We start from the raw sequence: 27912 nt of genomic DNA, 5'->3' as shown, positions 1-27912 counted from the left end.
AAGTGGACAGATTTGGGGGCGGGTGGTGGGAAAGAGGCAGGGGTTGGAGCAGGGGGTGTGGCATTCTCTTCAGCAGTCTGAAGAGCCACGTTCAATCCACCAACGTCAGCCATCTTGGAAAATGGAAAAGCGGGAAAGAAAATCGTCACCGGAAACGACAAGTTCTCGATAAAACCTCCCGAGATCTCACAGCCGAGAAATAGAACATCGTTAAATCAGCTCGCTGGATGTGTCATTCAATGTATTTGCATTGATTTCGTTGTACTGATTTGGAATGGTTACAGGATTCCATCCCCGCCAAGCGCTGAGAGTGTTCTAGCTACGATGATAGCTGAGCTATCAGTCACGACAAGACAGAATTATCATAGAGCCTCAGCTCAATAAACACTTTCAGCCAATCATGTTTGGTCGACTGGTACAGGAGCTTCCTTTGCACTTTGATTTGAGTTTTCCATACCAAACCCCCATTTGGTGATAAAATATGGAGGCCTGTGTGGTACAAATCAGGAACAAAACAAACTTCATACTGTCTGTAGCAAACCAACATGCACTTCAAATGAACAGAGACCTTCAAAATAGAAGTCTAATCACAGTTTTATCCTCATATTCAGAAGAAAATCATCTTTGTATCAAAATGGAATGGACTCAAATATCTGTGTGTTCATTTAAGACTTCCTCTATTCCCCTCAGTCAATCTGCTTTAGCATGTCCACGATGCATAAAACAAGACAAAACACAACATTAGGGTTTGGATAAAACACATCGATATATCTATAAAAAACCTCAATAAACACCCAATAAAAGTAACAATAAACCCATTTCAAGGTCAGGCATCATGTGGGTGCTGCTTTGAACGATAAACCACGACAAATGAAGTAGTCAACTCTGGTGGAGAGAGAGGAGGATAGTTTCAAAATGGCAGCAAAGGTATTCAGTATTCACAATGGCCATTCGGTTAGAGAGGACAGGACGGACAGGAGAGGAACAATCATCTCTTTCATACAAATAGGTACACGAGTAAGTCAGCTCTGAGAGAAAGGGCGAGTGTGATATGCTAGATCACCAATATATACAGCACACACACGAGGACTCAACCCTAATTGCTCATGCTAATGTCACACATACACATACAGGGGAGAGCAATGGGGTCATGCGCACACACACGCACACTCACAGAGCCCTCCCCACACACACAGTATCCCTCCCTAAACAATTGATTCCCATTCAAAATCCTTACCCTTAACCCTTACCTTAACACTGACTTGCAATATACAGACAGAGCAGAAAGTTGCAATAGGCCCGCTCAACCCAAGGTTTGACACCAGCACAAACAGAAACACTCTTAAACCAAACCTTAACCTGAACCCTAACCCTAAATGTAACCCTAACCCTAAACCTAACCCCTAAAATAGCTTGTGTGGACTTCTGGTCCCCACAAGAGTCCCCACAAGAGTAGTAAAACTAAAAACACACATACACAGGCACACACAAAACATAACCCTAACCCAAACCCTAAATCTAACCCTTAAGCCTAAAATAGCATTTTAGCAAATTCAGGACATGAAAAAAGTCCTGACTTTTCAAAAATGTCCTTGTTTTCCTACCTTATCAGGCCATTCTGGTGAATTGTTAGGACATTATGATCCTGATAATATTGGAAACCATGTACACACACACCCACATGCACACACTTTTCAATACTTTTTGGGGAGTAAAAATGTATTCCAATTCAAAATCCTATTTTCCCTAACCCCTAAACTAACCCTTAACCAGAGTATGTGAGCGGAGTTGAGCGGTAGGAAACCCCGCTCACTGCTCATGGAGTTGTGCTTGCACACAGCTCTACGTTCTTTCCAACCACTCCCCTAAAAAAACGCTCCTCTCTCACCAGAAAGAAAACTGCTGCTCCAAATTCGCTCCATTCATTAAAATCACAATTTAACCAACACCCATCTATTTTTGTGACTGCTTGGACCTACCATTTGGTTTTGAAGTATTGAAACCAAACTATATGATTTGAATGAAAAGTATTATAATAAAAATGAAACGGTGAATGTAAGAAGTGCTCATCATTTCAAATAGACTATATGTCACATTAAACAGCATATAAACCAGTGTTGTGTTCGAGACCACCTAAAGCAAGATCGATTCAAGACCAAGACCAGGAGTGTGACAAGGTGTCCGAGACCGAGTCAAGACCGAGACCAGAAAAATGTGAGACCATGATTGCAATTTTGTCAAATCACCAATATAATAAGAGTTCAGAATGTCCAGTATTTCTGTGTTCATATTTCAGAATAACATGTGGATTCTTTAGACATTCCGAATAGTGAAGAAATCCATGTTGAGGAAAATAGAGCCACTCTACATATATTACTAACCCAAACACAGTGGAGCACAATGGGCCTTCTACGCCTTCAGAGAAGGGCTAAGGATTTATAAAATAATTATTATAATAATATAATAATAATGATAATTATATTATTTTCAATTATGTTTTGATTTAATCTATTTAGTTTTGTTGAAAAAGAAAGGGTTAACACTGAATAGAAAAAAAAATCCAATCAGGGTTCTCTTTGCTGGTCTCTGGGGAGATAAATCTAGCTAGCTAAATCAGTCCTTGGCTATCAGAATATAGATACATGCATCCACCATTCAACTGTATTAGGGCACAAATTTGGAGTGACAGTAGAATAAACCAATCATATTTTGACTTAATGGTTGGGACCGTTTTTTCCAAAATGTTTGGAAACTTTTGCCTTCTTGACGGCCCAACGCAATAGCGAGCAGTAGTTTTCCCACGGTCTAGCTAGCTAGCATTTGTTGTCGGCTAATTTGCAGCAGTTGCAGCAGGTGTTATCAATTAATAGACACTGCAGTAAATAAAACCGAATGAAAACATCTGTCTTGTCCAGGACCGGAGTCTACACACCGGTGAGCTATAGCCAATCAGAGCTACAGTAGGCCTTTAAACAAGCCATTTTCCACACAGGCCTGCCATCATTGACTTTGAACTGGACTGTGTGTTTACAGGCAGTTGCAACAGCACGACTTTATATCATTAGAGCGCTTTCGCCACAAGCCACAAAATTGTAGTCTCCTCATCCTTCTGCAGCTTGCCTGCCAATGCATGCTTTTCCCAACCAAATACCCAAGCTAACTGGTAAAAGTTGGCTAACTTGCTAGCTAGCTACACAAATGAGAGAACACCTCACTCTGACCATTTTACTCAACGTAGCAGAGCTGGTTAGGCTGTTTACATGTTATCTAGAGTGTTCTTCACTAACTATTACTTTTTTTGTCTACGTTTACTGACACTGGTCATATTCAGCGGGTGTTGCACATTCGTAAATTCATCAGTTGTTTTGCACTCTGGCACACTTAGACGAGAGTACTCTTAAATTTGAGGAGATAGCCAGAGTGAATTTGTGAACGCAAGAGATACAGATGAAGTCGGAAGTTTACATACACATAGGCTGGAGTCATTAGAACTTGTTTTTCAACCACTCCACACATTTCTTGTTAACAAACTGTTGTTTTGGCAAGTCGGTTAGGACATCTACTGTGTGCATGACACAAGTACATTTTCCAACAATTGTTTACAGACAGATTATTTCACTTAAAATTCACTGTATCACAATTCCAGTGGGTCAGAAGTTTACATACACTAAGTTGACTGTGCCTTTAAACAGCTTGGAAAATTCCAGAAAATTATGTCATGGCTTTAGAAGCTTCTAATAGGCTAATTGACAATATTTTAGTTAGTTGGAAGTGTACCTGTGGATGTATTTCAAGGCCTACCTTCAAACTCAGTGCCTCTTTGCTTGACATCATGGGAAAATCAAAAGAAATCAGCCAAGACCTCAGAAAAAAATTGTAGACCTCCACAAGTCTAGTTCATCCTTGTGAGCAATTTCCAAATGCCTGAATGTACCGCGTTCATCTGTACAAACAACAGAACGCAAGTATAAACACCATGGGACCACACAGCCATAATAGCGCTCAGAAAGGAGACGCGTTCTGTCTCCTAGAGATGAACAACAGCAAATTACCTTGTGAAGATGCTGGAGGAAACAGGTACAAAAGTATCTATATCCACCGTAAAATGAGTCCTATATCGACATAACCTGAAAGGCCACTCAGCAAGGAAGAAGCCACTGCTCCAAAACCGTCATAAAAAAAACAGACTACGGTTTGCAACTGCACAATGCGACAAAGATCGTACTTTTTGGAGAAATATCCTCTGGTCTGATGAAACAAAAATAGAACTGTTTTGCCACAATGACCATCGTTATGTTAGGAGGAAAAAGGGGGAGTCTTGCAAGCAGAAGAACACTATCACAACCGTGAAGCACGTGGGTGGCAGCATCATGTTGTGGGGGTGCTTTGCTGCAGGAGGGACTGGTGCACTTCACCAAATAGATGGCAACATGAGGTAGGAAAATTATGTGGATATATTGAAGCAACATCTCAAGACATCAGTCAGGAAGTTAAAGCTAGCTTGCAAATAGGTCTTCCAAATGGACAATGACTCCAAGCATTCTTCCAAAGTTGTGGCAAAATGGCTTAAGGACAACAAAGTCGGACCAAAATTCACCCAACCTATTGTGGGAAGCTTGTGGAAGGCTACCCGAAACGTTTGACCGAGGTTAAACAATTTAAAGGCAATGCTACCAAATCCTAATTGAGTATATGTAAACTTCTGACCCACTGGGAATGTGATGAAAGAAATTAAAGTTGAAAGAAATCATTCTCTCTACTATTATTCTGACACTTAAAATAGAGTGGTGATCCTATCTGACGTAAAACAGGGATTTGTTTCTAGGATTAAATGTCAGGAATTGTGAAAAACTGAGTTTAAATGTATTTGGCTAAGGTGTATGTAAATTTCCGACTTCAACTGTACACTAACTGGATAACACACTCAAGTTCTTGCTAGGTAACCAAATGACACCTGCATGTGTAGCTGTGTTTAGCCACCGAAAAACAATGAGGGGGAAAAGTCAGTCACTCATTATATTAATTATGCATTGAACTGCATCCATCTATTCTGCCAACAATGCCTTAGTGTAAGTCATGGAACGTTGAGTCAAGTGTAAACTATTTTTAAAATCTCTTATAAAGTTGGTTTTGTAGCATAAACTGGGAATTTTATATTTTTGACTGATATTATGATTGTCTGTATGTTTTATGTCTGCAAAGTAGTTAAAACGCTGTCAGTTCCACTGTCATAGGTGCTAAACCTGGAATGTTTTTACAAAATGTACAACAAATAGTTGTACATTTTGATTGGGAAATGCTTAATGGTTGTGTTTTGTAGTCTTATGATTGGGACCTACTGGCTTATTATGTCCGGGTTTATGGACTGCTTATCCTTTATCACCATGCTGTGTGTGACTGCTGTCTTTCCATCAGCCCTAAGCAGTGGCGTAGTGGTACCTGGAGAAGTGGGTATACTCACATTTTGCTACAAAGTTCCAATCGCCCCGAACCAGCGAAGGAATGGCAACCTGTGTTTTCCAATAGATGTTTCATATTTTCACTCTCAAAATTTGAAAAAACCCAAAAATGTAAGGTCTAAGTCCACAACAATGCTTAAACTACATCAATCTGATTGGGTAAGCCTGTGAGCTTGACTCCCCAGTGGGTGGTTCTGTCCACCCAGGCCCATCCATGTCTATGCTCCTGATGCAAGCAGAACATGATGACAATTGCGCATCAAAAATTGCCTACTAACCAACACTTGTGATTGTGTAGGCTACTTTGTGCATGATTTCTCTATTGTACCACATAATTGATACATCGTGTACCTCCACTACACTACTTTGTTATGCACCAGTAGGGATTAATAAGCAGTCAGTATACACAATGCCCACTGAAAAAAAGTGGGTATACGGTTTATACCTGCGAATAGCCTGGTATTACGGTTGCTGTCCTTTCAGAATCACGAACCTGTCACACACCGAAGGCCTATAGGTTCGCCACTGCGCAAACATGTCTGTAATATATAGAAAGTATGTTAACATACTGTACTAATGTTTCAAGAAATGAGTGTATATTTGGCCTGGCGAAGCAGATTTATGCGCTGATTGAATTGAAGCTGATATTACTCGTTTTTTTTACTTCGCTGGTCTCAGCTGGTCTCGGGAGAAATTTGAGTCCTCACTGTCCTAGACCGAGTCAAGACAGAGTACAGATGTATCCGACACCGAGACAAGACCAAGACACTCAATACGTGGTCTCGAGACCGGACTTGAGACTCGAGTACTACAACACTGATTAACACTCGAAATAGGTCAGGAGCCAGACAGGGAGCCTAATAAGGAACGGAAATGAAGTACTTAGGCTATATTATTTCAAGGCTATAGCCTACAAAGAAATGAATTGTGAAGCATTTGCGAATGCGACACACTTGGCTGGTAGGAAGACAAGGACGTTAAGCGCTCTACATTTTGTTGTATTTGACAATTATAGTCTATAAATTGCGCATATCGCCTGTGACTTAGAATTAAATACAAATTAAACGAAAAATTCCAGTTTAGCCAGAGTCTGTTCCTTCAGGGTCAGGTGCCTGGACAGCAGGCCAGCAGCGGAGAGCATCCTATCCGTGCTTCAAAGCCACTGTGGATGGTAAACATCCTTTTGTCCACCCTTGCTAGGCTGGGCAGAGTTTTTTTTCTTCTTCCATAGGTAGGCCTAAAGGCAGTGTTGTAAAGTACTTAAGAAGTTTTTGGGGGTATCTGTACTTTACAATTTCTATTTTTGACAACTTTTACGAAAGACAATCAGGTACATTTTAATCCATACATTTTCCCTGACACCCAAAAGTGCTCACTATATTTTGAATGCTGAGCAGGACAGGACAATTGTCCAATTTATGTGTTTATCAAGATACCTTTCCTGGTCATCGCTACTGCCTCTGATCTGGCGGACTCACTAAATAGACATGCTTAATTTGTAAATTATGTCTGAGTGTTGGGGATAGCCCCTGGCTATCCGTAAATTAAATTATAATAATATATTCATATAATCATATAATTATATAATAATATAATCAATTTGAAATGATTTATACTTTTACTTTTGATACTTAAGTATATTAAAAACCAAATACTTAAAAAAAAACTTTTACTCAAGTACTACTTTACTGGGTGACTTCACTTTTACTTGAGTCATTTTCTATTAAGGTATCTTTACTTTTACTCAAGTCTGACAATAAGGTACTTTTCCACCACTACAAATTTTTTAGGCAAAATAACCCAACCAAAACGGAAAGCTCCTTGACAGTTGGAATATGCCAGGTCTTTTGGGACAAAATCAAGTAGGGACTATTCTATGAATAAAGCAAAAATGACGGAAACTTTTAAGAGATCTGATTTCTAGCTTATATATATTATTATATATTATTATACCTTGCTACAATGACACACTTAATGAGCTACCCACTCTTTCCTTTCTTTTAGCATGTGCACGTCATAAGTACACCATCATACTTTCGGGATATGTGTCTTTTCAGATTCCACTATGATTCTTTAGTTGTGGACACATCACTGCACACTACATCACTGCACTCCCTCTCTTGCTCTAGGCCGTCATCTTTGTAAGTCACCTTGATTTTGCAGCTGTCAGTAGCTAAAGAAAGGGGCTATAGCAGCACACAAGTAGACTAAACATGCGTGCTTACTCGGGCATGCCCTGGGCTAGTGAAATGAGCGCTACTGGAGAATGAGCGCTACAAAATTGGATTGGGCAAGAAGGATGACGCTCCAGCCTTTGAGAATCGCGCTCTGCGCTCCAGTCAAATTGAGCACGCTCCGCTCCTCGCTACGCTCCAGCTCCGTTCCACTTCACTTGCATACTCTGCCCTTAACCTAACCTTAACCCTAACCTTAACCCTAACCTTAACCACAAACCTTTAACCCTAAACCTTAACTCCTAACCCTAACCTTAAACGTAACCCTAACCTTAACCCCAAACCATAAAACTAACCCTTAAGCCTAAAATTGAATTTTAACAAATTCAGTCCTGACTTTTCAAACATGTTCTTGTTTTGTTACCTTGTCCGGACATTCTGGTCCTGATAAGGTAGGAAAATATGTACACACAGTGCATACACCCCCTTGCTCTCCTTTTTGTCAAAATGTTTTAAATTACTTTTTCTTTTCTCTCCTACTCCACACATTTCAGAACATGGCAAATATACATCTGCTCTAGTCAAAACTCATGGCCTTAACAAACAATAAAAACCCCATTTCGGTTTTAAGACATCACATTTAAAGACACACAATATAGAAAAAAATAGTAATGGTAAGTTTTCCCTTGGAGAGTGTTTGGAGGGAGTAGCTGCAGTTAGACAAGGTGGCTAGGGAGTAGCTGCAGTTAGACAAGGTGGCTAGGGAGTAGCTGCAGTTAGACAAGGTGGCTAGGGAGTAGCTGCAGTTAGACAAGGTGGCTAGGGAGTAGCTGCAGTTAGACAAGGTGGCTAGGGAGTAGCTGCAGTTAGACAAGGTGGCTAGGGAGTAGCTGCAGTTAGACAAGGTGGCTAGGGAGTAGCTGCAGTTAGACAAGGTGGCTAGGGAGTAGCTGCAGTTAGACAAGGTGGCTAGGGAGTAGCTGCAGTTAGACAAGGTGGCTAGGGAGTAGCTGCAGTTAGACAAGGTGGCTAGGGAGTAGCTGCAGTTAGACAAGGTGGCTAGGGAGTAGCTGCAGTTAGACAAGGTGGCTAGGGAGTAGCTGCAGTTAGACAAGGTGGCTAGGGAGTAGCTGCAGTTAGACAAGGTGGCTAGGGAGTAGCTGCAGTTAGACAAGGTGGCTAGGGAGTAGCTGCAGTTAGACAAGGTGGCTAGGGAGTAGCTGCAGTTAGACAAGGTGGCTAGGGAGTAGCTGCAGTTAGACAAGGTGGCTAGGGAGTAGCTGCAGTTAGACAAGGTGGCTAGGGAGTAGCTGCAGTTAGACAAGGTGGCTAGGGAGTAGCTGCAGTTAGACAAGGTGGCTAGGGAGTAGCTGCAGTTAGACAAGGTGGCTAGGGAGTAGCTGCAGTTAGACAAGGTGGCTAGGGAGTAGCTGCAGTTAGACAAGGTGGCTAGGGAGTAGCTGCAGTTAGACAAGGTGGCTAGGGAGTAGCTGCAGTTAGACAAGGTGGCTAAATGCTCTCCATTTGTGTGTCCTTTGTAAGGCGCTAATCTCAGTCGCCACGGCAACGCAGTCTCTCCCCACCAAAAAAATCCAAGGCGGAGCTTTGTGCTGCAGCTTCACACTGCAACTTTATTTCACCACAAGAGCAGACGTGTAGTAGCTACGTGTAGGAAAACAAAAAGGGTCCTGCAGCCTAAACTGTCCCCCCTAACCACCACACCACACCTCCCCTTACCCCTTCCCCCTGCAAACACCGTTCTCTGATTGGAGCAGGGAAGAGTCTCTCTCCTTTAACTCTCTCTATATCTCTCTCTCTCCGTGTTAGGGTTGTCATGGTGATGATGGTGGTGGGGTGGGGAGGCGAGGGCCCTAGAGGGCGGACACTCTGACGATGTTGGCCTGTGAGTAGTCGGGGGAGGAGGCAGAGCCGTCGTCCTCTGGCGTGGTGATGGGCGGCGTGGGCAGCGTGATGACGGCCGCCGTGATGTAGGGCTGCTTGCAGTTCAGAGGCACCGTCTCCTCGAACTTAGCGTTCAGACTGGAGCGACTGGAGATGGGGGGGGGGGGGGGGGGAGAAGAAGAAAGGTGAAATAGACAGGGGCAAAGAGGATGGCCAGCCAGAGAGAAAGTGGTCCAGTGTTTAGTAACACAGAGAGATAAGACAACTGTCCATTCCATGGCCAGGGTTCCCAGGCCAGACCAGTGGGACCACACATACACCAACACCATGCCACAGCTGGACATAGCCAGCATACCAACACACTGACTCACCATGGGAGGAGACTGGCACAGTGTATTTGTGTGTGTGTGTGCGATGCTGCCATAGCAACCACTATGAATGCATATTTGTGTGTATATTATGTGGTCTATGAATATGTATTAAGTATATTTGTGTGTGTGTGTGTACCTGTTGTCAATCGGTCCTTCATTCTATTTGTTAATGTGTGTATGTGTGTGTATACAGTGTGTGTGTTTGTATACTGTTTAGTTTAGTTTATTAGGATCCTCATTAGATACTGCACATGTAGCAGCTACTCTTCCTGGGGTCCACATAAAACATACATACACACACATACATCACCAAGTACAGAACAGTTCTAGACAAGAACATTAAATACAAATAAATAAATACGTAAATAAAATAAGTAATATGAAACCAAGAGTTTTAGATGGATTTAAGGCGAATTTATTGTTAATTACCCATTCTGATACTGAATGTAAAGCCCTGCTTAGAGTCTCAGTGAGCTCACTCGTTGTAGGTGCTGATGTGTAGCGTGTGCAATCATCAGCTTACATAGTACTTTTAGCTGCTTGTGAAACAAGTGGGAAATCATTTGTGAAAATAGAGAAGATACTGTTCATGTGTGTGTACACTGCATGTATGTCTGTACCTGTTAGTGATGGGTCTCTCTCTGATGTGGATGGTGCTAAGCTCCTGGATGCTGTTCCTATGCCCACCAGTCATGTTGGAGTTGGGCACGTTGAAGCTCTTCCTCTTGTTGCGCCGCGAGCAGCACGACAGGCCTTGGGAGGAGGAGCCAGAGGAGAGGGAGGGGGAGTGAGGCGGGTGCTTCACCATGGAAACCTCCAGTAGGCTGGTCTCAAACGTTTGCTCATCCACAAACTCATGATTCTAAGAGAGAGGGGGAGAATGGAATGAGAGAGAGAGATAGAGAGACCACATGTTACATTTGTGGACAAGTATCGAGACAAAACAAAAGTGCAGACTACGGCATCCATATTAGGAGTTTTGCCTGAAATCTGATGACTTCCTAATATGTATACCATACTCTACTCTTAATTCATGGCTTCTGCTTCTTCATGAACATAGATAACAGCAGTGGATATGTCTCCTATTCTCCACCACAGTCATTTGTAAAGCATTGTTCTTACCGTGGTCTTCTCCAGGCAGTGCAATAGATGATTGTGGTGCGTATCGAACATGGGGTTGGCCTTGCACACCAGCGCCTGGCCTGCTGCCTTTGATGCCTTTTGGGCACAAAAACAAAGATGGACGCATATTAACACTTTAAACAGACTACAAAACATGTCCTTCCACGGGGTAGACAGGGGACCAACCAACCAGAGCAGGAGACAGAGAGGGACGGGGATAATGCTCTCACAACGTTACGGCAACATTCTGCTGTGGCACAGGAACATTATGAGAACATTAGGGTCTGTCCATCTCCATTGATCTCCCCCCTCCAAGCTCAATGTCCTACCATGGTGTTAGATCAATCACTCAATGGTTCAAACTCAGCCTTTCAACGACAACAAAAACATTTCAAGACGTCTGTTATTGATGTGTATACTGGTAGGTCTATTTGTCCTGTCGGTGTCTGTCTTTCTGTTTTTCTGCTGGTCAGTGTTGACTCAAGCCTCATTTGACCCACGAGAGCCACCGTAGCCTTTCCATACTGGGCCGGATTCAATGAGACACAGAGGAATGAACCAAGGGGAATGTCTATAAAATCCTGTTCTTCGGACATGTGGAATTTGGAACTCAGAACTTGGAACTTATGTGTGGGACACCGTCCTCCAATAAGCTTCACTGCGTCACTTTGACTCCGCCCCCGCATGTGGCGTCGGTCGCTGGCTGATGACATGCATCTCATTCCTCCATGTGATGGCGATCCATGACGCGTTCTGATGATGTCATACCCATAGCCCTTGCTAAAACGTGGGCAGTCCAAAATGCACGTGAGAAAAAAAAGAAACACATGGAAATGAAATAGCAGATAAAGGAGAAGAAGAACAAGAGCAGAGAAGTAGAGATAAGGGTGGTTGCAGAGGGACCTGTTTCACCATTCGAAGGTGAGGGGAGGCAGTTCTCCCCCCCCCCCACCCCCACCTTGTGGCCAAGCCTCATGGATTGGATGCACTGACACCGGTGAAGAGCGGTAGTATGAGCCATTCACCCCCAGTTCCATTAGTTGGCACCAGAGCCCCAGTGCAGTCTTGGTGGGGGTGAGAGAGAGAATGAGAGAGAGAGAGAGAGAGAGAGTGGTGGTGGTCGAGGGTGAATAGTGACGTTAGAGAGGTGGGACACCATGGAAGACGTAACAGCTCTGAATGAGAGAGAGGGGAAGGGGGCGTCCCCTTGTCCCCATCCCCAAATCGGGTTTTCGGCATGCACTAACCGGCATCTCACGGACCCCCCCCCCAAAAAAAAATATAAAAAATATAAAATCAAAAGAACACCACGGTTACCTCGTCGATGAGGTCACTCAGCAGCCCGTTGCTTTTATACTGCAAATAAGCGTTAGTCCCTCCACTCTTCCTCGCGGCAATTCTACCAAGCTTGGTTTTCTGTTTGTGAACAAAACCACACGTGCATTTAGCCTGCCACTGAATGTGTGCGTGAGTGTGTGTGAGTGAGTGTGCGTGTATGTGGGTGTGTGTGAATGAGTGTGAGTGAGTGAGTGAGTGTGTGAGCATAAAAAACAGAAAGCCATACCACTTCTGAACGCCTCTAGAAACAGCAGAGAGACCCATTGCTCTTGAAAGACTATAAATATGTTCTCCAGTAATACATGGAAATTCCAAGCCTGTAAATCCCACTATCTGACAGTGGCTAGATGAAAACCTTGTATTGCAGCTGTATTCATCCAAGGCCACTCTCTTTTATGGTGAATGTTGGTGAATAAAATAACTTGGTATCCACTATGCACAGACAGGCACATGCATGCACCAGCATTGCCCCCTTATCTGAGATATTTACTGCAGCCCTCATCCTCCACATACGACACCCGTTCTGCCAGTCACATTCTGTTAAAGGTCCCCAGAGCACACATATCCCTGGGTCGCTCCTCTTTTCATTTCGCTGCAGCTAGCGACTGGAACGAGCTGCAACAAACACTCAAACTGGACAGTTTTATCGCAATCTCTTCATTCAAAGACTCAATCATGGACACTCTTCCTGAGAGTTGTGGCTGCTTTGTGTGATATATTGTTGTCTCTACCTTCTTCCCATTTGTGCTGTTGTCTGTGCCCAATAGTGTTTGTACCATGTTTTGTGCTGCTACCATGTTGTGCTGCTGCCATGTTGTGTTGCTACCATGTTGTGTTGCTACCATGTTGTTGTCATGTTGTTGCTACCATGCTGTGTTGTCATGTGTTCCTGTCATGCTATGTTGTTGTCTTAGGTCTCTCTTTATGTAGTGTTGTGTTGTCTCGTTGTGATGTGTATTTTGTCCTATATTTTAATTTCATTTAAAACATTTTTTTTATTTTTTTTATCCCAGCCTCCGTCCCTGAAGGAGGCCTTTTGCCTTTTGGTAGGCAGTCATTGTAAATAAGGATGTGTTTTTATCTGACTTGCCTAGTTAAATAAAGGTTCAATAGAATAAAATAGAGGAATACAGAGCGAGGTTCAGTAGCACACACACACAAGCAATCCCTGTATCTCTGTCTAACATCCATGTTTCCAGTCAAACCCCAGAGCTCAGTCATCATCCCTCCGAAATGGAAAAACAGATTGTTGTTCTTGGGAGGGAGCTACTAACTGGATGCTCAACAGGGGCAAGAGTTATCTTCCTTCTCTCCCTCTCCCCCCCCTCTCATTCTCTCCGTTTCTCCCTCTCCTCCCCTCTCTCATTCTCTCCTTCCCTCTCTCCCCCCTCTCTCATTCTCTCCTTTTCTCCCTCTCCTCCTCTCCACCCTCTCTCTCATTCTCTCCTTCCCTCTCTCCCCCTCTCTCTCATTCTCTCATTCCCTCTCTCCCCCTCTCTCTCATTCTCTCCTTCCCTCTCTCCCCCCTCTCTCTCATTCTCTCCTTCTCTCCCTCTCCCCTCTCTCTCATTCTCTCCTTTTCTCCCTCTCCTCCCCTCTCTCATTCTCTCCTTTTCTCCCTCTCCTCCCCTCTCTTATTCTCTCCTCCCCCCCCCCCTCTCTCCTTCCCTCTCTCCCCCCTCTCTCTCATTCTCTCCTTCCCTCTCTCCCACATCCCCTCTCTCCCACCATTCCTTCTCTCCCACCATTCTCTCTCGCTCCCCATATTTCCCCCCTTTCCTCGTGTCTGTCTGTCCGTCCGTCCGTCCGTCCGTCTGTCTGTCTGTCCGTCCGTCCGTCCGTCTGTCCGTGTCTGTCTCTTTCTCGAAGTCTACTCCAGTCTACTTTTCAAATCATTTAACACCTGATTTACTTAACCAAAGAAAAATCTCAATAAGTGGTCCAGGTAAGTCAAGACACAAGTGTGTGTGTGTGTGTGGGGGGGGGGCTTTCATCTTTTGGTCCTATTGCTCCTCTCTTGTTCCTCAAGCAAGAGGGGAGGTCGATGACATCACAACGGCACCATCAGACCAACTCCTTGAAGTTTGCAGTTGTGTCTAAAAAACACTATTTTGCTAAAAACTTTTTTTTTACCGTTTAGTGTGTGTACTTTTACTGTATTCATACTTGGGATATCGCTTTTCAAAAGGAAAAGTAATAAAATCACTGGAGGACGTCTTTAAGGGTGAGGGAGTAACCGCGAACGATCATGTCATGTAATATGATATGTGTGCATTGTGTAGCCCACTCCTTTGCACATAGAGACGTCTCGGTGTTGCTTTAATTATTGATGTGGAAGTCGGGGTGGTCCAGTATGACCATTACGGTTAATATATCACAGCAAGGACACACACACACACACACACACAAACTATGTACACACACACACAAAAGCCTGGTAATCTTCCATGTGCTCTTCAATACACTCTGTGTCTACCCCCCCCCCCCCCCCCCCCCCCAAACAACTCACTCTCTGCTGTTTCCATCTCTGCTGGAGTGTGTGTACAGTATGTATCTGTGCATAGCAGCATGTTTGCGAGTTCCATTCCATTCCATTCTCGGACACACACAGACATTGGACATTGCCGCAACCACATACAGCTCTGCTGGACTCTGCTCTGCTGGACCCTTCCAGGTCAGGGTTCATGACCTTTATGGCCCAATACCTATGGTGTCATGGCAGGCGTGAGGGTGGGACATTGTTGGGTACCTTTTGGGCGCGTCTCTTGTCTGCCCGCTGGCTCTGGTGGTAAATGCGGCTGAAGTTGGACACTATGACGGGCACGGGCAGGGCGATGACCAACACACCGCTCAGAGAACAGACAGAACCAACGATCTTCCCTACAATGGTCTTAGGAACCATGTCTCCATATCTGTACAGAGAGAGAAAGAGAGAGAGACATAGAGAGAGAGAGAGAGAGAGAGAGAGAGAGAGAGAGAGAGACATAGAGAGAGAGAGAGAGAGAGAGAGAGTGTTTGTGTGAGAGAGAAATAGAGAAATAGAGAGAAGGAGAGAGAAGGAGAGAGAGAAGTTAGGACTTAAGGGTGGGGGTTTTATGCACATCCAAAGTGATGACAGGAGCTGGACAATGGTTATTAAATGAATAGAACATAAGGGACTGTCTTTGGGGGCAGCAACACTGTGAGCATATAGGACCCATCTTCAATCAGAAAACCAACACACTTACTCAACATTGAGTGCGTCATTTTAGAGAACATTCAACCATTTCCTAGTAGGCCATTGTCTTGTCATGGTCATCTTTACCATGCGTAGATTAGAATGGGTAAACTCAGATACAGTACAGTATATAACCACTTGATGGCACTAGAGAGCCATCGAGCACCCACCCCTGGCCTGCACATTATACATGATGGAAGACACTGTAGATATTAAATGTTATGATTATGACTTATTTTATGTTTGCTGTAGTGTTGGCCTATAATGCATTACCCCGTGGTAAATACTTTTAGGAAATTTCAAAGCGGAAAACTTCTGAAAAGGAAGAACCCAGTTTATTTAAAAGTCCAAAATGACACAGAAAATGCCAAGCACAAACCATCTCTCTGGTGAATGGTCTCTTGGCCTAGTTTCTTTTCTGCTATATCCTCCTCATTTCCCCCTCCTCCCTCTTTCTTTCCCCCTCTTTAAAAACACGTCTCATTCATTATTGGACACCACCACAATCCCCCCCTTTCCTTTTCACCCTCTCATCCAGCCCATTCCCCCTCGCTGTATTCCCATTGTTAGACACAGGGAAGTGGGAACACAAAGTACCGGAGTGTTTCTTTTGGAAGTGCCGGAATGTTCTTTAGAGCGAGCCTAATGACAGAGTAGCACAGTCACAAACAAACAGAGAGCCTCTAAACCATCTGTAGGCAAACATGGATAGAGCTATATCATAGCGCTGAGAGTGTTTTTCCGTTTCCCTCTTTCTCACCCCAGAGCTGTTAGAATGTGCTTAGTTAGGGATTTGGGTGAAGGTTTTGGCCTCTAGATACTGGGCTGCACTCACAAATGCTAACTAACTAACATGCACACACAGACACACACACACACAGATGCATGTTCGCAGGCACACACACACACACACACACACACACACACACACACACACACACACACACACACACACACACACACACACACACACACACACACACACACACACACACAAACTCCCCTGCAATGGCCTCCAGAAGCCCTCTCTGTCAGTAAATGGGGTTTCAGTAGTCTCAGGGGTTTCAGTAAATCCCACCACTGTCTGTCTGACCTCCGCTCAGTGAGTCAGCCCACCGATTTACAACCACGGCAACCCCTGAAACCATGGCAACACACCCTCACAGCCGGGCCTGGAGATCTTCAACACACAGAGAGATTCCTGTTTGATGAGTGATGTCATTACCACAGTTTTTCACAATTCCTGACATTTAATCCGAGTAAAAATTCCCTGTTTTAGGTCAGTTAGGATCACCACTTTATTTTAAGAATGTGAAATGTCAGAATAATAGTAGAGAGAATTATTTATTTCAGATTTTATTTATTTCATTACATTCCCACTTGGTCAGAAGTTTACATACACTCAATTAGTATTTGGTAGCATTGCCTTTAAATTGTTTAACTTGGGTCAAACGTTTCAGGTAGCCTTCCACAAGCTTCCCACAATAAGTTGGGTGAATTTTGGCCCATTCCTCCTGACAGAGCTGGTGTAACCGAGTCAGGTTTGTAGGCCTCCTTGCTCGCACACACTTTTTCAGTTCTGCCCAGAAATGTTCTGTAGGTTTGAGGTCAGGGCTTTGTGATGGCCACTCCAATACCTTGACTTTGTTGTCCTTAAGCCATTTTGCCACAACTTTGGAAGTATGCTTGGGGTCATTGTCCATTTGGAAGACCCGTTTACGACCAAGCTTTAACTTCCTGACTGATGTCTTCCGACTTCAACTGTATGAGCTCAAAGTGTGGTTTGAATAGGAGTATATAGTAGGCATACTCCCCCTTTAGATACAAGTTGGAGTTTAGATATGAGTTTTAGATATGAGTTTTAGATATGGGTTTTAGATATGAGTTTTAGATATGAGTTTTAGATATGGGTTTTAGATATGGGTTTTAGATGAGTTTTAGATATGAGTTTTAGATATGGGTTTTAGATATGGATTTTAGATATGAGTTTTAGATATGGGTTTTAGATATGAGTTTTAGATATGGGTTTTAGATATGGGTTTTAGATATGAGTTTTAGATATGAGTTTTAGATATGGGTTTTAGATATGAGTTTTAGATATGGGTTTTAGATATGAGTTTTAGATATGGGTTTTAGATATGAGTTTTAGATATGAGTTTTAGATATGAGTTTTAGATATGAGTTTTAGATATGAGTTTTAGATATGAGTTTTAGATATGGGTTTTAGATATGAGTTTTAGATATGGGTTTTAGATAAGAGTTTTAGATATGAGTTTTAGATATGAGTTTTAGATATGGGTTTTAGATATGAGTTTTAGATATGGGTTTTAGATAAGAGTTTTAGATATGGGTTTTAGATATGAGTTTTAGATATGAGTTTTAGATATGAGTTTTAGATATGGGTTTTAGATATGAGTTTTAGATATGAGTTTTAGATATGGGTTTTAGATATGAGTTTTAGATATGGGTTTTAGATATGGGTTTTAGATATGGGTTTTAGATATGAGTTTTAGATATGAGTTTTAGATATGGGTTTTAGATATTGGTTTTAGATATGGGTTTTAGATATGAGTTTTAGATATGGGTTTTAGATATGGGTTTTAGATATGAGTTTTAGATATGGGTTTTAGATATGAGTTTTAGATATGGGTTTTAGATATGGATTTTTAGATATGGGTTTTAGATATGGGTTTTAGATATGAGTTTTAGATATGAGTTTTAGATATGGGTTTTAGATATGGATTTTTGGTTTGGGTTTTAGATGTGGGTATGAGTTTATAACACCCTTATTTTAAATAATATCTGTAACTGTTAGAGTATGAGCTTTAAGTATGAGAATGGGAGTATGAGTTTTAGATACAAGTCTGGTATGAGTTTTAGACATGAGCATGGATATGAGTTACTTTTAGATATGAGTTATTGAGTATATGGGTATGAGTTTTAGATATGAGTTATTGGGTATATGGGTATGAGTTTTAGATATGAGTTATTTGGTATACGGGTATGAGTTTTACATATGAGTAATTGGGTATATGGGTATGAGTTTTAGACATGAGCATGGATATGAGTTAGTTTTAGATATGAGTTATTGGGTATATGGGTATGAGTTTTTGATGTGTGTTATTTGGTATATGGGTATGAGTTTTAGATATGAGTTATTGGGTATATGGGTATGTGTTTTAGATATGAGTTCTAGTACAAGTGTATCTCCTTGTGAATGTAATTTAATTACTAAGAAGAGCTGCAGGGCTCATCTTCTCAGCACATGAAAGACTGTACCATAATTACACACAAACAAAGGAGTAAAATTCTCCCATTACGTTACTGTAATTAACCATGAAGAGAGATAGAAGAAGAGGGGAGGGGGGGTGGAAAGGAAGAGAGAGAGGGAGGGTAATGGAGAGAGAGAGGGGGGGAGGGTAATGGAGAGAGAGAGAGAGAGAGAGAGGGAGAGGGAGATATAGAGAGAAAGAGAGAGAGAGAGAGGGTAATGGAGAGAGATGGAGGGTAATGGAGAGAGAGAGAGAGGGAGGGTAATGGAGAGAGAGAGAGAGAGAGAGAGAGAGAGAGAGAGAGAGATAGAGAGAAAGAGAGAGCGGGAAAGGGGATACCTAGTTAGTTACACAACCAAACGCATTCAACCGAAATGTGTCTCCCACATTTATCTTAACCCCTCTGAATCAGAGAGGTGCGGTGAGGCTCAGGGAACAGTTGTTGTTGGGGGTTAACTGACTTGCTCAAGGGCTCTCCCAACGCTAGAGAGGGAGAGCAAGATAAAGAAGGATGGAAAGAGAGGGGAAATAGATAGAGAGCGAGAGGAGAGGGACGGAGATATATACTGTATACAGCATATATATATTTATAGACAGAGAGAGAGAGAGAGAGAGAGAGACTGGAGGGCAGAAGATAGAGGGAGGCATAAATAGAGGAGAGAGCCAACAGCATGGGTACTGTCTGTGTCTGTCTGTCCCCCCCCCCCATGTCCCTCCTGCCAAGGTGCCACAGTTGCCTTGGACAACCAGAACAGACCGCAGTAGCAGTGTCCTTCCCCTCTCTCCTACTTCTCTCACCCCTCCTCCATCTCTCTGCCTCCTGTGTCTGTACTAAGGTAGCATCCCTCCTGTTCTCTGGCAGCTTGGATGTGTCCTCTCCTTACCACACAATGTATTCTTTAGAGAGACCTTGACCACTCCAGAACGCAAGAACTACCAGGGACTTGATCGGAGCCAGACAAAGGCCCCTGCCTAAGGTCTAATATGGGATAATTATATTTGTATCCATTCTGAATGTGTATCAGCCGCCCAGTCTGTGATAACATAGCTTTGTACATAATGAATGACTAATGCTTGATTACCTGCTTACAATGAGTCCCCGCTTCTCTGCTTCTCTGCTCTAAGCTCAATGGATGAATCAGATAGGTTCGATATTACAGTGCTATGTGTGTGTGTGTGTGTGTGTGTTGGTTCTAATCTCTCCCCTCTCTCTGCTCTCTGTCTCTCTCTGCTCTCTGTCTCTCTCTGTTCCCTGTCTATCTCTGCTCTCTGTCTCTCTCTGCTCTCTGTCTCTCTCTGCTCTCTGTCTCTCTCTGCTCTCTGTCTCTCTCTGTGCCCTGTCTCTCTCTGTGCCCTGTCTCTCTCTGCTCTCTCTCTCTCTCTGCTCTCTGTCTGTCTCTGTTCCCTGTCTCTCTCTGCCGCAATTCAATATGACAGTGTGCCAATTAACCCCGCGACCCTGGCGGTTTTAACGACAGCGCAGTGACAAGTAGACAGGCGGATGGGCGGACAGACGGCCACACTAACACAGGGGCGACGGATCAGCGCTGCTCTGCTCGATGCGCCAGAGAGGACAGGCTCTAGCCCTTTACCGTTTTCTACCAACAAAAGCTGTTTACTGACTGAGAGGACAGAGGAGAGAGGATTAGAGGAAAGGAGAAATGGACGACAAGGGGGAGGTGAATGGGACTGGATGGGCTGTGTGCGTGGTGGTGCTTTAATGAGGTAAACACAAAGGAAATCACAGAAAGGTGCCCACACGCACTCTAGTGAAGGGCACTGTCACATTGCGTATGACTCAGAGAAGATAGAGGTGAAGTGTATGAAATTAGAAGAGGTGGACTAATGAGCGCACACACGCGCACACACACACACACACACACACACACACACACACACACACACACACAAAGACAAGGTCAAGAGTAATCTCCTTCCATTTTCCTGAGTGGTGGGTAAAGGGTGCAGCTCAAGGTTTAGGGCGGAGACGAGGGAGATCACATAATGACACTAAGTTTGCTTGTCACCTTGACGACCGCACCCCCCATTACCCACCAATCAGGAGAGGAGACAGGTCATCAGAATATGCCCAATAATGCCCCTGAGAGCTCTCTAAAATAAGACTAGACACGGACTCCAAAGTTAGCTCCCTGTCTCTACAAGGATGGAGTGAGAGAGAGAGAGAGAGAGAAAGAGAGAGAGCGAACAGTCGTAAGCAGAAGTCAAGGAGAGACAACGACAAACACACTTCCTGCATAGACTAATCCTGGAGCTCAAGTCTAACACCTACCTCATCAACGCCTCCACAACACTACCCACAACTCTCATCTTATTCTCTCCCCAACCTCTCTTTTCATCTCCTCTCGTCTCTTCCCCTCTCCTCTCCACTTGTATGTTTCATGCTCTCTCCTCCCTGTAACAGTGCGTGAGAGAGAGAGTTTGAGTTTTTATAAAACCTTTATTTTTTACTCAAGTGTTAACATAAATAATGACACACTGCCTTTTCAGAAATGAAACAACAAATGTAATTCCTAAACAAAAATAAATACATAACATATACATTCAACTTATTTCATCAGCAAAAAATAATTTCCCCTCCTCTACAAAACAAAGCGCTCCTTCGTAGGCCCACTTCTCCTCAAATAATAGGAGATCTTTTACAGCTGAAAAGAACTCAAAATCTACTTTTATTCTTGCTTTCACTAAACCTTTAAAAACACATCTTACATCCTGCCCATATCCCGTTTCTATCTTATGTTTCCTACTCAGAAAAATTGACATCTTAGCTTGTCCCAAAATAAAATTTAACATTTGACATTTTCTTTTCTGTTGTTTACTATATTGAAACCCCAAAATAAAAACAGTGTTATTGAAAAACTCCCCTACAGCTTTAAACAAAGATTCCAGCATTTCCAATAGAGGTTTTATCCTCTCACACTCCATAAAACAGTGAAAAATGGTTTCTCTTATATTACAAAAAGGACATCCATCTCTAACATCTGAGTTAATAACAGATACAAAAGCATTAACTGCAATGATGCCATGTAAAACCCTCCATTGCATATCACCAGTACCCTTTTGTAACGGTGGCTTGTACAGTGCTCTCCATGCTGGCTTTACCTTGTCATCAATGCCCAATTTTACCCTCCATGGAGTATCTTTTCTATTTTTCAATTTATCTTTATTCAACACCTTGACACACCCCCTATACAATTCCTTCCCATTCACCTCATCCAAACCCACCTCCTCCAACCCTCTCAAATCCAGCAATAACGCCTTTCTTTCTGACTCTGGGATATTTGGTGTAATCCCTAGTTTTGGAAATGAGATGTCTTCATCTTGCACCTTCTTCTTGTGGCTACTAAGCATACCCCATACCTTCCGCTGACAGAGCCTTCCTACAGCTCCCCAGCATTTGTCCGACAATCCTTTCCGACCTGATCCCCAAATGTTCTGCCACCCGTCTTCCATCCATTAAGGCGGGCCCAGCCATGGCCATTAACTGTCTTAAGGTGATGATTTTCCCCTTCACCAGAATCTTGGAGAAATGTGGAACAGCTGCAGTTGTACAATCCAGTCTTGCCCCATACACCAGAGGTTCCTCCAACAGCCAATGCACTGACTCCGCTGAAGTTCGTCTGGACACCTTCATTATGCTCCACACTCTGAGAAGGCCTCTGTAAAACGGAGGTACTCCCTCCCTAGAAATCTGGCTACTATCAACCAGAAATAAAGCCTTCTTTAAACCTAATCCTCCAACCCGCTGTAATATAAGACCTGCCACCCCTCTCCACACCACATTTTCCGGTCCATAAAGCAACCTTTGAATAAACTGAAACCGGAAAGCAGCAGCCCTACTAGCAAGATGTACAAGACCTTGTCCCCCCTCCTCTTTTGACAAATACAAAACACTTTGTGGAACCCAGTGATATTTATCCCAAAAGAAATCCACAATAATTGCCTGTATCTTAGCCAGAAGGCCAGATGGTGGTTCTAAAACTGACAACCGATGCCACAGTGCAGAGGCAATCACATTGTTAACTATAATAGTGCGCCCCCTATATGACATACGAGATAGTAACCAACGCCATTTCCTCATCCTCCCTTCCACCATTTCAACCACCCCACTCCAATTTTTTTCCATAGTCCCCTCATCTCCTAGGTACACTCCAAGATACTTAAAACCTCCCTTACACCATTCTAGCCCCCCTGGCAAAGCCATGATCCCTCCAGACCATTCTCCAATCTGTAAAGCACAACTCTTTTCCCAATTTACCTTTGCAGAGGATATTCCCCTAAAACGATCAACCATTAGACTCAAGCTATCCACCTCCGCTTGATTTTTCACTAGCACAACTACATCATCAGCATAGGCTGAAAGACGAATAGGAGGAATATCCTCTGAAAGGCACACCCCTGCAATGCGACTTCTAATGCTATTTAGTAGTGGCTCTATAGCAATAGCATATAACATCCCTGACATAGAACATCCCTGCCTAATACCTCTACACACTTTAAAAGGAGCACTCAAACCACCGTTAACTTTCAATACACTTTCAATGTCACCATATATCACCTTTATCATGGCAATAAAACCAGAGCTGAACCCAAACGCCTCAAACGTGTGCCATAAATATTGATGTTCAACTCGGTCAAATGCCTTTTCCTGATCAATTGAAATTAGACCAGCATCCAACCCAATAGCCCTAGAGACGTCCAAAAAATCACGAATCAGAGAAATGTTATCCCCTATCTGCCTGCCAGGAACACAGTAGGACTGATCCGTATGTATGATTTGCCCCATCACCTCCCTCAGCCTGTTGGACAAAGCCTTTGACAATATTTTATAATCAGTACACAATAAAAAAGCCACCGGCCTCCAGTTCTTCACCTCCCTCGGGTCACCCTTTTTGGGCAGTAGGGTGAGGACAGCCCTTCTGCAGCTTATTGGTAGTAACCCTCCGGTTAAACTATCATTAGCTACTTCTAACCAATCCTCTCCCAACATATCCCAAAAAGACTTAAAAAAGTCAACGGGAAGCCCATCAATGCCTGGTGCCCTTCCATTTTCCATGCCTTTTAATGCAGTGTATAAATCCTGCAAAGACAATGGTTGCTCAAGCTCAACCTGAGCTTCTGCAGGCACCTTTGGGAGCCCATCAAAGAACTGCTGTGTCACTGTTTTGTCCTCTTTGTACTCACACTTGTAGAGCTCAGCATAGAACTCTACTGCCCTCTTTCTAATTTCACTAGGGCTAGTGAGCTCTTGTCCAACAGCTGATTTGAGACAATGAATAATTTTTCTTTGTCCATTCTTTTTCTCTAAACCAAAGAAAAATTTGGATGAGGCATCCATTTCAGATATGCCCTGAAATGTACTTCTCACCAGTGCCCCCTGTGCTCTGATACCCAGCAGATCTGCCAATGCAGCTTTTCTCCTCTTGAGGGCCTGAGTATGGCCTCGATCTCCTGTGGTCTCAACCAACGTCATGAGTTCCACTATTTCAATCTCTAGGGCTTTCATTGATCTGGTGATATCCTTGGTGACATTCCTCGTGTATTGATTACAAAATTGTTGAATCTGGATTTTCCCTATATCCCACCATTGTTGAAGGGATACAAAACTGTCCTTTTGAGACCTCCACCTCTCCCAAAAAAAACTGAAACAGTTCCTGAAGTGAGCATCACTCAATAAAGTTATATTAAAATGCCAGTATGCGCTTTTAGGTTTTACATCGTTAATGAACACCACCTCTGTTATTAAACAATGATCAGAAAATCCCACTGGAGTTATCACACTTGATTTACAGACCTGAGATTGATGCTCAAAAACATAAAACCTATCTAACCTGGCCATAGAGATGATGTTCTCTCTCACATGCGCCCAGGTGTACTGCCTTGTTCCTCCATGTTGACTCCGCCAAATATCACACAGTTCATTTGTTACAATAAGGCGTTTTAAAAACGTCCTTGAGGCTATATGAGGTTCTTGGTGATTTCTATCTAAATCGCTAACTGTGCAGTTAAAATCCCTAGCAATAAACAAATAATCTTCTTTGTTACATTTCTCAATGGTATTTGATAATGTCTCTAAAAAACATACCCTCTCAACTGTCACCACTGGGGCATATACATTTATCAGACACATATTGATGTTTTCATACCTTGCTCTAACTTTTAATAACCCCCCCTCAACTACCTCTTCAACCTCATATGACAAAGGCAAAAACCCTTTTGAGAACAAGATAACCACACCCCCACTTTTTGAGTTTTTATGACTACACACCACTGTCCCCCCCCACTCCTGTTGCCACATAACTTCATTTTCCAAATTACTATGCGTTTCTTGTAGAAAAATTATGTCACTTCCCTTTCCCCTCATTAACTCATACACCATGGCTCTTTTTTTAACATCTCTTGCCCCATTTACGTTTAAAGAAGAGATCTTAAAACTGCTCATGGATAAGAAAAAAATACAGAGGAAGATACAGCCACCACATCTCTTTACAGAGTTAAAACTGCAACTGAACTCTTTCATTTTCTTTAGAATTTGCATCACTTATTACTCTCGTGACCACTTTCTTGAGTCTAGCAATTTCAGGGCTTTTCAAACCTCCCCCTGTAATTTTTGACATCAGAAACTTTGCTGATTCAATAAACAATTCACGTTCAGGGAAAAAATCAGTTACATTGTAATCCTGCATATATTTCTTCCCTTTTGTCAACTTCAGAAATTGACGTATCTTCTCGATCCCATACCTCCCTTCCATCCCATCTATCTCACTATATTGTTGTGACGCGTCAGATGACTCACTCTCCTCCCCAGAAGAAAACCCCATCTCTACAACCTGTTCATCTTCACCTGATTTATCCATCTCTACCTTTCTCTTAGAATTAGACCCTTCACCACCCCTTAAATTCTTCCTTTTACTCCTCGGTATTTTGAAAACATCCGCTTCCTTTTCCGTTATTTCAATCTCCTCTTGACCTCCAATTTCATTTTCCAGCACCACCTTACTTAATACAAAGGAGAGAGAAAAGTTGAGAGAATGACTGCAAGAACAAGTGACCCTGGAGTCAGATGTTTAAGGTGTAGTGGGATCTGTGAAAGTCAGAGAGAAAGAGAGAGAGTGTGTCGGCTTAACCCAGTGGTCAGGGATAGAGAAAAAACAAGGGGTTGTTTAAAATTGAGTCTGCTTCATTGGGCAACCAAGCTACTGCAAAATGTAGTTAAATTACTAGTTGAAATACGTGCAGTGTGACAACTCCCCAACACCGAGTAAAATGCAGGTAGACAAACTATGTTGACAGGTAAATGGAAAGCTGATGAATGAAGAGACAGACAGACAACCGATGGACAGACAAGGAGACATGGCGGGTCCCTTGACTATGCGGTATAAGGTAAAGTGCTGACCAGTATCTGTCATTGTCACTTCCCCTGCCACTGCCCCTACTCTCCTGTTTGTGCTGACAGAGGACCTACACACACTTATACACACCTGTCTCTGGAGACCTGGCCAGTCAATACAGTGTGTGTGTGTGTGTGTGTGTGTGTGTGTGTGTGTGTGTGTGTGTGTGTGTGTGTGTGTGTGTGTGTGCGTGTGCGTGTGCGTGTGTGTGTGTGTGTGTGTGTGTGCGTGCGTGCGTTTGTGTGTGTGTGCGTGGTCAAACATGGAGATCTCCCCTAGATGTATTCAGAAAGGAGTCCTTGCTGATCTTAAAGTCAACATAACCTTTCTCTCTGAACCAAAGACAGGGCTGGAAACGACTACCATATCAGTCTACGCATTAAACTCCCTGCATCCACCACACCATGAATAGAAGCCAGTGATTAGAATGTTAGTCTTAGCTCACAGTGACAGCACAATGCCTGTTACTATCCGCTCAGTTAGAAAGAACAAAGAATCAGCCCCGTTTTACACACACACACACACACACACACACACACACACACACACACACACACACACACACACACACACACACACACACACACACACACACACACACACACACACACACACAGCCGAGGAGATGCAAAAAAAAACATGTCCATTCCCCTTAATTTGCTGCTCTATCAGACATGCTCTCTAGTACTGCAGTGTCTCTACGTAGTAACAGTGCTGCGTCTCCATACTATACAGAGATGATATTAGGCCTAGTCATTGCGTTTGGGAAGCCAGAGGGAACCGTAACACAGAGACATTACCTATGCAGCGGACAACGTAAACCGTGAATCACCATGTATTATCTCATTAGAATCTGTGCAAATGCAATCTGGGTTGTGTCACACTGAGAACGTCTGTGTGTATCACCTTCTATTGAATATGTGGTGCTGGTGCCATAGCCTTGTGTGGATGTTAGCAGGTGTGTACTGTGTAGTACATTGTGTTATGCACCGGCATGGTTGACTGCTTCTTCTGTAGTTATCAATACGGTTTCTGCCCAGTGTCAGCACCATGGACAGCGCCTATCAGACACCTCGACAAAGAGAGGGAACTGGGAGGCTAGCCAGGAAAGGAACACAGATGCTGAAGGGAAAAAGAAAAGAGGATTTCTAGCAAATAGCTGATCAACATTGGTAGTGTGTGTGTGTGTGTGTGTGTGTGTGTGTGTGTGTGTGTGTGTGTGTGTGTGTGTGTGTGTGTGTGTGTGTGTGTGTGTGTGTGTGTGTGTGTGTGTGTGTGTGTGTGTGTGTAACATGTGTGCATCTCTGTGTGTGTTAGAAAGAGAAGTGAGTCATTCAGGGTGTCTCGTGTTTTTCTCAGTAGGGGGCCTGTAGTGCTTGTCATTGGAATAGCATAGCAGAGAGCCGGTGGTAGAGGGCCAATACAAAACATCTATGTCCCAAATGGCACCTGATTCCTTATACAGCGCACTACGTTTGACATAGCATTGCACTAAGGTAATAGGATGCCATTTGGGACGTATATGTAGTGTAATGGCTCTGTATGGTTTAGGCCTCAAAGAGCCACAATATTCTAATGATAATAATCATTACTTGCTGCCTCTGTTGGTGCTGCATGCCCCAAAGTGGTTTTGTTTTGGTTGATTTGT

The 27912-nt window shown here is 43.2% G+C and overlaps 1 protein-coding gene across 1 annotated transcript in view; it reads right to left on the bottom strand.

Moving 5' to 3' along the window:
* Nucleotides 1-9412: 9412 nt before the first annotated feature.
* The window catches only part of LOC139379333 (A-type voltage-gated potassium channel KCND2-like), a 162755-nt gene continuing 144255 nt past the window's right edge, over nt 9413-27912 (bottom strand). The window contains exons 2-6 of the mRNA XM_071122137.1: nt 15116-15278; nt 12346-12444; nt 11029-11124; nt 10527-10768; nt 9413-9682 (exon numbers count right to left, since the gene is read on the bottom strand). Coding sequence (XP_070978238.1) covers nt 9505-9682; nt 10527-10768; nt 11029-11124; nt 12346-12444; nt 15116-15278 — 778 coding nt within the window. The 3' untranslated portion in view covers nt 9413-9504. The remainder of the gene's footprint in view (nt 9683-10526; nt 10769-11028; nt 11125-12345; nt 12445-15115; nt 15279-27912) is intronic.

Source organism: Oncorhynchus clarkii, chromosome 21 (assembly GCF_045791955.1).
Source record: "Oncorhynchus clarkii lewisi isolate Uvic-CL-2024 chromosome 21, UVic_Ocla_1.0, whole genome shotgun sequence".
Lineage (NCBI taxonomy): Eukaryota > Metazoa > Chordata > Actinopteri > Salmoniformes > Salmonidae > Oncorhynchus > Oncorhynchus clarkii.
The sequence above is the reverse complement of the archived record's forward strand: the minus strand, read 5'-3'. Positions and strand labels throughout refer to the sequence as shown.